We start from the raw sequence: 13,954 nt of genomic DNA on the forward strand, positions 1-13,954 counted from the left end.
ATGTCAGAATTGCAGACAATATGTTGCCTGGACCATCTTCTGTAGCTTTTATGGATGGATCTAGCTTTTTTATTTTTGTTTATTTTTTTATTTTTTTAGATTTCTATCCAAAGTTTTCATACAATGCAACTTAAACATAAGACATCCTCTTTTAATCTTTTGGTGCAAAAGAACCAAAGGATACCATCTATTATTTCTGTTCTGGCAAAAGAAACATCAGATAGGTCCCTATATCTCTGTTAAACAGATAACTATTTTCAATTCACATGGGAGAAATAGTACCATGGAATGCACTCAGGAAATACTGTCTTTGACTTCACTTTGCCCACGATAAGTTCCTAGTTCCCATGTCACCACTCCATCTGCCTCTGATTTTTCATGGGTCATAACTGTTCTCTGGAGAGCACACCATATTCCTGTGTCTACATCCTCTTTCCAACTGTAGGGTTTCCATACTACAGATTGTTTGTTAGAGTTGTGGTTCATGTTTGACTTCTGTCAGAAACTTGGGAACTATTCATTCAGACACATAACCAGAGTCAGTGTATAGTTAAATTGCCAGCATTACTTTTTCTGTACATCTTTCCTATTACTGACAACTTGTTAAGAGAGAAAAAGGCCTTGATCTAAGTATTGTTCTCTGCTTCTGCTTTCTTTCATTGTATTCTAGGGGAAAAAGTAACATTTAGAGAGAAAAAGAAATTATTATTTTTCTAGTTGACTTTGCAAGGTGGAGACCAAAGGAGAAGATTACAGCTGCTACCTATTTCACCAAAAAGAATTGCATTTAGAACTTTGAGGCAGCAGGGTTTTCCACCAGCTCTAGCACAAGGGGATTGATAGAGAAGTATCATTATCAATTTGTTGGACTGTGCTCATGTTTCTATTAACTGAATTTTCAGTCTCCATGCTTTACAGAGAAGGACTTCCATATATTTTTGTTTTTTTCTCTTCCAGCCTCTACAACTAGATTGCGATCTCTGTGCCATTGTTTCAAACTCAGGACAGATGGCTGGCCAGAAGGTGGGAGCTGAGATAGACAAGTCCTCGTGCATATGGAGGATGAACAATGCTCCCACAAAGGGCTATGAGGAGGACGTTGGGAAGAGGACAACAGTAAGAGTGGTCTCTCACACAAGCGTGCCTCTCCTACTCAAGAATCCCGAGTACTTTTTCAGAGAAACCAACAGCACTGTTTATGTGATCTGGGGACCTTTTCGAAACATGAGGAAGGATGGAAATGGCATTGTATACAACATGCTGAAGAAAACTGTTGACAGCTACCCAGCTGCCAAAATCTATGTGACAACAGAAAAGCGCATGAGTTACTGTGATGCGGTGTTCAAGAAGGAGACAGGAAAAGACCGGTAAGTCCTACTTGTGAAGAGCAATTATAATGTTTGACAAAAGATACGTGAGAGAAGGCCGTGCTGGATGCCAGCTACTAAATGAGTCCCGAGATATGTTTTTAATGGATTGTTATATGGTTTTGACTGTTATAAGCACTTGATGAGGCAGCAGCTAGGCCCCATTTACCCCACCTACGCTACCTTCTGTTCTTTCCATTTTTGTTGGCTTGAGTCCCAAAAATATTGGATGTCTTCCTGAAATGTTTTCAAAGCTGTATGTTGTTTTCAGCTCAATTTACTATTGATTAAATTGACATTTTATTTGAAGAGGATAATCCTACACAAACAACATTTCCAAGTGCACAACCTCAGGATAACTCTGGATATTGTATTTTCATCTCTGTTGATATTCACTGTAGCTTTTCTTCAAACACAAACCTCAGGGTTGTGTATTATTTGTATTTCTTGCTGAAAATGGATTATCAGTGATACTATAATAGATGTAGGCTTTTACCAGAATGATGCTGAAATTGTATTCACCCTGTGTGAGAATATGTGTTTATGCTGCTCAAGTAAGGGCTATAACGAGATGAAAGTGTGACGGCCAATGTTTTGGCTAACATTTTCAGAGCTGAATTTGGATCTGTGGAATTAAGACCACAAATTGCACGATTTTGTAACTGACCTACAAAAATTCTGATGCTCCGTGTTTTGGCATGGAAGGGGACCTCTTCCTCATACCCTCTGGAGCTAGCTAGGAAGGAGTTTCCAGACCACTCTTGTGCCTCAGTATTTGTCTTTTAATTTGCACATCATGAATTTGCAGTTGTGCAGGACTGTAGCTATTTTGACCAAACTAACAATACAGATATTCTCAACTAGTTTAACTTAGTCTAACCTTTTGACTTAGCTGTTGCAGTAAAAGAGCTTGTTCTCTCAGACCTCCTAGATTCCCTTTGTTACCAAACTGTCCAAACTTGATTAGGCTTGATTTTGCCATTTTAAAAAGCATTGAAATGTGGGGAATAATTTCCCCCTCAGCATGTTCACCACATTTACATGTGGCTGCTGTGATTCAGGAGTTGGAGGGGGCTCCTACACACCATAAACGTGTCAAGGTTGTCATGGCTTCTTGGGTTTAGCTGAAAAAGCTTATGTATGAACAGAGGCTAATAGAGAAAATACACAATATCCACTCTTCAAACTCCTCTTTTATAATCCAAGCCATCTAGTTTACCTGTTAATTAAGCTAAATATGATCATGGGTACATTACTGCATAAACATAAATTTGTTTATATTTGTGACTCTTCCATATTAATAGTCTGTCAGGTGGCAGTGACTTTACAATACTTCATTAAAATCTTATTTTGAGACCAGCCCAGTGTAATGGGTACCTTAGTATGCCTATCGAAAATCTCATCATCCAATGTCAAAGTATCCTCAGCTCCAGCCTAATGCATTCCTCTTTAACAAATTAACACATCACAAGGTTTTATTATTACCCAATTAACACGATACAAATGCTTCTTTCCATGTCAAAGGCAGATTGAACTTCTCTTCTCCCAGTGCTTATGAACAAAGTTCTTGGGTAGCCTGATGTCAGTGCCCCGATTTCTTTCTGAAACTAAAAGTTTCACATTGTGAACAAGGGCAAACTGTAGATAGACTGCCTCATGATCCACCTGACATTGTGTATGTGAGGGCTTCCCTTTAACACTGTGAAAAAACCACGCTTCTCATAGTGGCAATCGGATACTATCCTTGTATCTACTGTTACTTTCATTTTTAGTCCTACTTTTCCACATCAAATGCTAAGTGGCATCATTTATGCACTTGTAAGCCCGAAACAAGAGGAACAATCAACGTGTCACCAGCCAACACCTTCTGTATCGCTAGAAAACATCCTGCAGTTCCCTGCTAATCAGGGGACCTCCGCTTGGAAGCTGTTTCATTTTCTGCAACATCTTCAATTCACAGGGCCCTTCTGCTGTTTCCAGGGAGGGTCATGATGCTCATAGAGGTATACGCCAGTTGTGGAAGCAGTAAAGGCACAGCACAAGAGATTTGGGGGTGGTGAAAATAGTTTCACACGTTGTGCCAGACTATTATGATACTGAGACAGAATCAAGTTCCTCAGCCAAATATTCCTTCTGTTCCTCAGAGAAACATCAACTCTTGCTCGCTGTATTAGTTTGAACAAAGGTCTGCTTCAACATGTTCCCAGCAAAAATTCTGGAAGGAAACCAAGTTCAACTCATATTCTAAAATGTACTGAGTGGATTGTAATCATGTCTATTTTAGTTTAATCCTAAAATACTGTCCTTATGTACAGTGTATGCTACTAAGGCATAGTAAAATTACAACAGATTTCTAGTCTGTCAAGCCTTTAATGAGTTTTCTATTTCTACTCTTTGGTGTACTATCTTTTCAGGTAATTAGTGGGACTTATAAGTAGTTTCAGTAGTGCTCAAGTTTTAAAGGATATTTTCGGAAGCAGCTAACAGGTGTGTGCTGCAGTCACTTCTCTACTGCAGAAAAAGCTCTGGTCCTACACTCCTACTGACATGGGAGCTTCATCCCTGACTTCCGCAAGTTCAAACCCTACAGCTTTGCTATTGACAGGCAGTTTATTACAGGTTCGTGGAAGAAACAAGAATTGTCCCTAAAGAAGTTCCAGCAGACAAGTTGATTTAACTCAGAATGAAGCATTTTTTATTCTACAACAGTACAAAATATGCTGAGATATGGGTTATCCATGCTGGTGAATTAACCTTGCATGCAGTGTCATGAATCTGGGGGACATATGTTCTTTCTGAGAGTCTTCATTAGTGAAGCAATGAGTTCAAGGCGGTGAATGCTTATCCACTTTGAATAATTGTTGTACATAAATAATATTCATTACCAGACATTGACAATTTTTCATTAATGCATTTTACTTGGTGCTTCCCTAGAGGGAGCATAAACCTGGCAGCTTCTCCCAGTATTTCACTGATGTTTGGGTATATGACATGCATTGAGTCAAGTGAAAGAATGTAAGGAAACATGAGGCAATCACTAAATGTGGTATCTTTGTATGTACCTCAATCCAGGTAAGTGGTTCTAAAGACATCTTTAACTTTGCCATGCATAAGGAATATAACACAAGATGATATAACATTTAAATGGTAATAACAGAGAAAACTGTAGTCTTCATTAAAGCAGCAGAGCTAATTCTGGTCTGATAAAGTGCACTGAACAGCCCTAAATAGGTTTTAATTAGCTGGCACCAAAGCTGCACCACCCTTAGGGAGGGTAAAATTAATGAAAACTAGCAGCAAATAGATCAGTGCTACTGGATGTTATTGCCTTAGGTGAAGGTGATGAGGAAGAAGGGAGTGTCTTTTAAGGTTCATTTAGAAAACAGACTGCATTAAAAGTCACTTTCAAAAAGCAATGATAAAATAAATCTGTGCTAATATTGGTGAGACACTCTAACGTCACCCAGATTTCAGACTCCATTTGTGTTTATTCTACAAACATCTCAGGCTGACCTCTCAGCACAGTGTGTCCAGGCAGTGCCTCTGATGGCACCGCTCCACGTCCCCTCTCAGGCTGATGGTGTGATCGGACGGACCGCTGTTCTGCCGCTGCCTGTGGAGGACGGTGAGCCTCAGCAAACAGCCACTAACGCGTGTGCTGATACCGCTCAGTGCACAGTTTCACCTGGCGTTTGTGGTAACACTTCTTATAAATAACTACCTGCAAAGAGCCTGATAAGGTTTGCCCAGGAGATGTATTCTGATCCCCAAAAAATCCCATTAAGAGACCTGAGATAATGTGCTGAAAGCCAGCCAGTTGGCTAGACCATTGCATGTGCTGTCTTACCTCTAACAACAGCCATCCCGTTCCCAAACAACTCAGTTCAATGCAACAACATTTTTCTGAGATTATCATCTATACAAGCATGTCTACAGGAGGTAGGTCCAGTGAGCCATGTTTGCAATCAGATTGCTCTTTCTGAAGGATTTTTGTTAATATCTTGGACAATTCTGAGGAAATGAAATTGCTGTTGTGCTTCTCCTCCAGAAGCTCTCAGTTTCCTCTGTGCCACTTGGTGCTATGTGTTGGGTTGTGAGAAAGCTGGTTTATCATCTGAGGCAGAAAGATGGATCATCCTGATCACTGACTTCTACATAAAGATTCAAAATTTGGAGGTGTGCTCAACCTGCTATTTTACGCAGTTCTGCACACTAATTATTTATTACTTTGGTGATATATGAGGTCTATATTATATCTCTGTCATTTAGAGCTAACAAATTATATTCATCTGAAATTCAAATTGACACTGTTAGACAACTGCAGTCATCACAGCTTCACCTCAGTTAATATGTGGTTTTTGATGTGTCTGACTAATCTATGCAAAACTGTAGTCTAGTAAAAATGTCACTGAAATGAATAAATGAAATTACATTCTCTGAGACTCAGGTAGCTGCAACTTCTACACTTTGGTGACGTTCTCTGTGAATTGAGATAGCAAAGCTGTCCGTGGCCAGATCACCAGAGTTTTATGCTGTATTTCTGGATGTTGGCTTGAATAAAATAATACAGTGATGCTATTTTCACTTTTGCACTTGCTTACATAAACATACTAGTTTTCCCATCGGCACCATTCAGAGAAAATATAAAATCTTAGCCAGTGTTAAATAACGTTTGCAGAAAGCAGTTTTTCATTGGGAAGTTGGGAACAGTGACACTGAACTTGGCTCAAAGTTAGATCTTGGGACTTGGGAAGTACTTCTCATCCATGCTTTATATTAACATGCTTTGTCTAAAAACTCTGAAAGATGAGAGAAAGTTCATTTTGCTTTGAAAGGAAAATGAACAGAGTTAGGGAACATTAGCTTGTTAAAGCATTTTAAGGACAAAATTGTAGTTTACATTTTTATGTAGTCTTTGTCATGATGTAGCCTCTGCAGTTACACTGATAAAGTCAGCGAAAGTTCTCCATTGCCTGAGAGCATCAGAGCAAACCCTCATATTTGTGTTTGATATAGTGACCATTTTTCAAGTGCTTGACTGTGGATCTTTCTCAAACTAGTGCTTGGCACTTCTACTCTTTCTTTTTATAAAGTAATCCCTTCAAAAAACGTTAATGGATTTGTCCATCTTAATTCAAAGAGGGCTTAAATAGTTTCATTGTCAGCTAAGACTGCTTTATTACTTGAAAAAACAAGGGTCTAAAGCATGAAACCTTAATGAAATAAATAGATTTTTCATTATAAAACACTTAAAACCTCAAACTCTATTGCTATTTGTGGTCAATCATTGGACTTGTAACAACTGTTTTGGGGTTTACACTCACTGCATTCACTCTTCCATTCCCTGGTAAAACACCAGTTGTTCCGGAGTGTCCTAGATTTATTCCCTGCAGCCCATTAGTATCTGCATTTATGTTTCTTTGTGAAGATTTTCCTAATTAAGATGAACATTTTTCTCTATTAGGCAGATAGAATTCAATAGAAGTCTGTTTTTTATTAACATGTCAGTAAATGCTGTACAAAGCACTGACACATTTGTTAAGAAACACAGCTCCCACTACATTATAGTAATTATGTAGTAAAATTAAGTTTTATTTAAGAAATTATCAGTATTAGCTATTATTTTGTGGAAGTGTATGGCTGCATTTCTGTGGGCTTAGAGACCTATTGATTCTGTGGTGATTGCTGACTTTAGCCATGGAGTAATTTCTTTTTACCTAATGATGTAAGTGAAAAAATACATAACCAAAATCAACTTTACCTTCATGTGTTTTCACATGTTCCTTGAATTAGTTCAACATTTCATTCTTTTAATTTATTGCATCTTCTTTAGATGCCACTGAATTTGCTCCTGACAAACTGGACGTTAAATCTTTGTACAGAGTTTGATACTGTCCTAATTACATGCACACCTTCTCCATCTTGTCCTTTAAATGTTCTACAGCTTTTATGGCCATGATTGCATTGTTTTATCTCTCGTGAGCAACATTGTGATTGCGCATATAGATGAGATTCTTCCTGGACTTTTCTCACATCCCATGAACGTTTACATTTGAAGGGTAAGGCAAGCCAATGACACACATGCTAGCAATCCTGGTAGCACTGTGGGTCCTAGTGGCTCTTGTTTTGCTGTTGGTGCTGCAGGTATTTTATGGATGTAAAGGCAGAAGACTTGGAGGAAAAAAGTAGAAGCACAGTTTTTCACTGAAGAGGCTTCACTAGATCATCTTCCATTGCAGCATTTTTGATTTTTCAGATCACAGTGTTTAAATTAGACCTTGATTTTTCTAAAAGAGTTTAAAATTTTAAAAGAACAAAACAATTTTTAAAAAATCAAGAATTTAATCTATTTTTTAACTCAACCTTGCTGCCAGTTGGAATAATTGTCTTTAAAAACAGGATGATTTCTGCTGAAATCTATGCTTATCACTGCTTGTCATATAGCAATGCTTTTCTAAGATATATTAAATAGATTAGGAAATAATGTAATGTTGCTATTACTTTAGTGTGATACATGTTGGTTACTGATAACTCTGGGTTTTCTAATGGAAGTTCCCTAAAGTATGCTGGGTCATATTTGCAGTGTTTAGCAATATAAAATCAAACTGCATGCGATGCACTGGGAGATTTTGTGTTACAGACTTGCTGCTCAAGGAGGATAGCAACTTTCAGAGGCAGGCAATAAAACACTACGGTAATTTGTTGCTTCAGATAGAGAAGGGTTTCTGTATGTCTGTCCACCTACTAGCTAATAACGTTTACAAGAACAGAATTTCATAAGAAAAGGTGTATGAGAATAAAAGTGACCCAATACTAATTTCAAATCTCTCAGTGAATGTGATATAGAAAATATTGTCTTCTCAAAGCTTTGAGCAGGTAGGCAACACAACAGAAGAAAAACTGGTTAAAAGTGGAAACAGGTTAGCTAGAACTGCTACTGGGATATTTTGCCTTAAAAATACAGAAGGATTAGGAAACAAACACTGCACTGAAAATTTAATCTGTAAGAACTCAGGTCTCAGATGTGAGATCTCATACACATAGGTGGGAGGAAAACTGTGAAAATTGTGAAATGTTGTCTCATTGAGTTCATTTGGAAGTTGGTGTAAACTAGCTCATGCAGAGCTTCAATATGTATTTTTACCCATATGTAAACAAAGCAGATGTTCTGCAATGTTTGTTTATGTGTCAGTGATCATGTATCCCATAGACAAAATCAGTCTGCGATTTCAGAACAGTGAAACCCTACAAATATGTACGTGCGCATGTGGCTTTATAGTGCACATCTTCGAGGGTGACTCGGGATTCACAGCCATGCTTCTCGGAGAGCTTGCTGTGCTGGTTGGTTATGCTGCAACCTGTGTTTAGAAAACAATTGCCGTCTACACCCCATACAGGTCCTGTAATGCTTGAGTTCTCTGAGCCTTTAACAGTGAGGCAGCTATGCATTTCAAGAGTAACATGCACAAGAGCAGCATGTACAATTTTACTCAGTTTGGAAAAGCATAGCTACAACTTGGGGATTTATTATGAATCTTGAGGAGTGCCCTCAAAGAGTTTGTCTGATGTCTTGAATGCTAATCGGCATGTAACTCAGTTTGGGTGTGAAAGGGAATACTTTTTGATTCAGGCATCAAAGATTCAGCCATTCTACTTGCAGCATTTTGTTGGCAGCTCTGGCTTATTGCAGCATTCGGTGCAGGGGGCACTGCATGCCCGGCACCGCTCCTCTCCCAGCCTGAGCTGCCCTACCCAGGGCGCAATAAACATGCAACTACAGTAGCAGAAAATGTTCTAAATGCCCGTATTTGTTCTTTGCAAGTTTGCTGTTCTTACACGAGCCTGATCTTTGGAGACCTCTTTTTCTTTTTTTCTTTTTAAAAGTCAGTCAGCCCAGCAAGCACATCTCTGCTCTGTTCGTGCTGCTACAGAGAAGAAACCTGAGCTGCGCAATGCAATCTCTGCATGACTCATTAAAACTTCCAAAGCCCAGCATCTGCTGCAAAACTTTAAAAATCGCTGCAGATGATGTCATTTGTGTAGAATAAGACACAGAGAATGGAAAGGAAGCAATAGCAGATGAAATCCTAAGAAACAAACAGCGTGCTTTTATCTTAACAATAAAAACAAAGTGTCAGAAATAAGCACTCTGAGTTCAGTTGTCTCTCCATATGTTGCTTCTGAGCTTTCCTTGAAGTACATTCATTAGAGACACTGGTGCTCCTGTCACTGAAGAACATCCCAAACATTTTCCATGACAGCATTTCCTAATATATTGCAGATATCACTTAAGCCTCAAAATATCTCTGTGAGGCAATGAATATTTATCCCCTTTGTACAACTGGATTTCCCTGAGAAAAGACACTGGGGGAAAGCAGGCACTATTGCTATGTGGAAATTCATGCCTATGGGGATCTTTGTATTTTGTATATTTACCATGATGGCTCTCCTGTCTCCTACACTGCTAATTGTGGGTTGGGATGGTATGGAACCGCAGAAGAGAACCAATTTCTGCTGCTGTATAACCTGTTTTCAGCCAAACAGGGTAATGTTCTGGCACTTCCTTCCACGTGAAATTAGCAGTAGTCTCTTGACATTTTACAATCAATCAAAATATTAAGGAAAGAAAATAATCTGAAGAGCATTTGCGAAGTGTGTTCCTCTAAAAGAAGAGTTTAGCTTCAATTTGTTCAAATATTATAAGTTTTCCTATCCTGTGTCCATGCTTCTCAGCATCATCTCCACATCTTCCTTCAGAGCCTTAACAAATGTGACTAGCATTTGTCATACGTGGCTTTTTGTTTCATCAAGGGAGAATTGTGGCTTTGTTGGAGCTCAGAGATTTTTTTTGCTCTCCGTGTGGGCTGCTACAATTTTATATTAGTGATGACACTGATGAAATATGGTTTGTATTTGGAGTAGAAGAAAGCAGTGGTCCTTAACTCCTCCGGGCTTATTTGATGGTCTTAAATTGCCTTTACCTGCTCTTCCAAGAAAGCACACTGTTCAAGGGAGCTGGAGTTCAGCCCCACTGTACGGATCCAGCCAGGCAATCTTAGCTGCAGTGGCATCCCAGAGCATTCTCACTCCTGGAGATATTTTGGGTCTCACTCATGGAGTGCCTTGCAGATATGGAACTTAATTTAGCTTTATATAGGATATCCTCAGGTGTTATGTACTGCCCTGACTTGTCTAAGCATCAGTGGCTTTCTGCCAAGCTACACTACTTTGCCTGGTTAGGAGAAAGGTGATGAATGAATGAATAACTATGGGCAGTTCATTGCTTACCAGTGGGAAACAGAGTATTTTAGGCAATATTTCTGGATGGGGTGTAGGATGGTACCTGGGGATGATATAGTTAGGATAAGGTTATTTCAGTTTCACTTTAAACTTTTAATTATGGATCACTTAAAGGTTTTCTTCAGTTTTTGAAATAATAACCACCAGTTTAATAAGTATTTGACCAGTTTTAGGGTAGCATTAGCAAGAGCAGTTCTACATGTTTCATTTAAAGTTTTCCTTTTGTCTGTGTACCAGGGCCAAGACTGGCATATGATATAAATATTTTCTTCATTATTGCTTTAAATTTTTCCCAAGGCTATCATATTGATTTCAAACCCATGGTCATCATTATACTAAAATGGTGGCATTAATACTCTGGTCTCTGTGGGTGGATTGTAATAGAAAGTTTCAAAATAATAGCCTACTAATGTGAAAGGTGGAAATATGTGTGGTATCATATTGCTCATAATGTAACCATTAAAATAACAATTATGTGATAATGAAAAGAGTCATTATGCTTTAGTTTATCTTTACATAATGTTAATAGCTAATGAAAACAGGGAAGATTATATCTAATTACGTTTAACAATACTATTGCATTTCCTGTAAAGAGAATATTTTGCATGGATTTGTAGATTTGGATGCTTCAGTAAGGTTTGTGTCCACGCTCTCTGTACTTGGAAATATGACTGTTTTTAAACCAATAGTTAACAAATTCTTTTTTATCTAATGGCAGACAATCTTCACAAAGGTTGAGATTTTCAATGTTTTTGAAATTTACTTACCAGAGGTAGTTATGTGCAATGTGGCTACACTGAACAGAAATAAAAAATCATTTTAGGTCATTTAGGTTCGACGTGTTACAAAAATGAAGGTAGCCTGACATTGAGGCAGGCAGTAGAATAACTTCTCTCTTTAGGTGAATGAGAAATGTTAAACGGGTGCATTATCGTCTGCGGTAATTTTGTTTTAATGTTGGCTCAGCCACTTGGGCAAGTTCCTTTTCTGTTGGATACAGAGACAGAACATGCAAGAACAAACAGAAAAACAATGCTTTGACATGGATAGAGAAGCTTCTTATTTTGTATGTTGGGATATTGGGCTCAAATTTAGAAGTGCTTAGCTCAGGATCACATGGCTAGAGCTCCCAAATGATCTTAGGGGCAGGAGCATTGATTAGAATTAAGACATTTTAGTGTTTGTACATCCAGAGCTGACTACACTGATTTTTCAAGATGCAGTAAGGTTGCTCCCCCATTTTTCAATACTTTCAAAGTTTTCTAAACATAATGACATGGTTGAACGTTACCTTTAAATACCAAACTCATGGAGATGGGAATTATATTATCTAATCCATTTCACTGCAAAGTATAATTAAGAGATATGAGTAAAACAGTTATGAATTAGGCATTGAAAAATAATTACATTGATTTTTCTAGGTATTATTCCTCATGACATCAATAGAAAATGTCTTTGGTCTAACAGTGTGATATTTAATTAGTTTGTTAATTGCCTGCATTTCAGCAACAAATGGTTTGATTTCTCTATTTATTCAATGAATGAATGAATTAACGTTTGGCCTTCTGCTGTTCCTCCACTGCCCAGTGCCCCCGTCCCCTGTATACTCAGCAAATGCTTTAGACTTGGCTGGGAAGTAAACGTGACAGAAGAGGGGAGAAGAGAGCCCCAGATACAGCTGGCAGCCCCACCGCTGCCAGGAGGTCATGGCAGCCTGGCCTCCCTGCCAAGGACTCTGAGGAGCCTTTCTGTCGAGGTGAAGGGACTGTGGGCTTCCATCTTCACCATCTTCACCACGTTCCCTGTGACTGTCACACATGAGCCATGGGAAGGCCAAGGTGACTCAGGGCCGATGGGGTGGGAGTGGTGCAGCAGAGTGAGTACAGAGGCCAGCTGAGTTATCTGGTGAGTCCACACACAGGATCACCTTCTTGGAGGTGCTGCTTCCAACAACCATGTATCTTTGCAGAAGCAGTGTTTAATTTTCTGTTTCAGTGAGCTAAGTGGTAGGTTAAACCTGGGAGCCGCAGTGTACCCGGTTGGGTGGTGGTGCTCAGCGCCTGGCTGTTGGCTGCGTCTTTGGGTGCTAGGAGAGCTCAGTACATACTCAGACACATATCATCCGTGAGGCCCGACCCCAAACAGTTTCTGAGGTGTTTCAGCTTCTGTGGCTCCTTCTCTTTTTGCCCATCTCAGACTCTTCCATTTGGATTAGCTAACTCAAATCATGGGCTGTCATGCTGTCACTGTACTTCGATCCAAACTCTTCCTTGTTCATATTTCTCTTTAATAGGATACTTGTTTCCATTCGGCATATTTCTTGCTTTCTTTGAAATATTCTTTTTTCCTTCCTTCACATACATATATTTTATCTATCATTACTTTACTGGTATTTTCCACATTTTTCCTCTTTGATTTTCTGCCTCATTGTTTGTAACTCTGTCATCTGTATAGCTTTTTTCTTTCTGCTTTTTGTCTTTTTATTGTGAAACATATTGCCTTGAACACACCTCCTGTTTTTCTGCACAATCTCTATTAAAACAGCCCACAGCCCTGCAAGGTACGTGATGAGGAACAGTTCTCCTCCATGTGCCCATGCCCTTGCCCTTGCTCTTTCATCTGAATCACGGATCAGAATTCCTGAAAGACTGGTCTGGAATTGCAGATCCCAACTCCGTACGTCCAGTACTTAGAACAAAAACAAAATTTCACAGTGGGATGTAGAAGCTGTGCATGATTATTTATTGATGACTGTTGGCTATGTGAATTAAAACAGCAGGGAGCTCAGATTCTGATCAGAAACCAAGTGATTTCCTGTACACTTTTTATTTTTAAAATGTGAACATAATATAAACCCATTGCACTCATGCTGTTAAATGCTAAGTTCTGGCATGACCTACTGTATGAACAGCACATGTTCCCTGTTACGCAAGTAAGTAGCTCTGTATGTGCGAGCGTTGCTGAAGGCTTGGAGCTATTATATGGCAATTTATATATATGCTTCTGTATATGTATGTATGGGCATATTCACTAGATGCACAAACATAGATTCAAAGTGGCATGCAGTAAGGAGAAATTCTGTTTCCAGTGTATCTAGTCTGGAGAAACAGACACAGAAAGATAAAAACTACCCAGGAAGTTTAATAAAAGCATTTGCAAGCATTTCTTTGACCCAGAGGATATAAAGGCCCTGCCAACTATAAATTGCAGCGCTGCAAAGCGTGCTAGGTGCGTCCCCCAATCCACTGTACTGTAAGATGAGCTCTCGCAAATGTTTCCTGTCTGTG

The 13,954-nt window shown here is 39.0% G+C and overlaps 1 protein-coding gene across 10 annotated transcripts in view; it reads left to right on the forward strand.

Annotated features, from left to right (window-relative positions):
• Window positions 1–13,954, forward strand: part of ST6GALNAC3 (ST6 N-acetylgalactosaminide alpha-2,6-sialyltransferase 3) — a 238,284-nt gene that overhangs the window by 160,706 nt on the left and 63,624 nt on the right. For 9 of the 10 annotated variants that reach the window (XM_080601520.1, XM_080601521.1, XM_080601522.1 and 6 more), the window contains one exon: window positions 958–1,367. In XM_080601520.1, the coding sequence (XP_080457646.1) occupies window positions 958–1,367 (410 nt within the window). Of the gene's footprint in view, window positions 1–957; window positions 1,368–7,511; window positions 13,951–13,954 lie in introns of those variants that run through there. The other variant, XM_080601523.1, reaches the window with a different exon arrangement.

This window comes from Anser brachyrhynchus, assembly GCF_964034855.1.
Source record: "Anser brachyrhynchus genome assembly, chromosome: 8".
NCBI lineage: Eukaryota > Metazoa > Chordata > Aves > Anseriformes > Anatidae > Anser > Anser brachyrhynchus.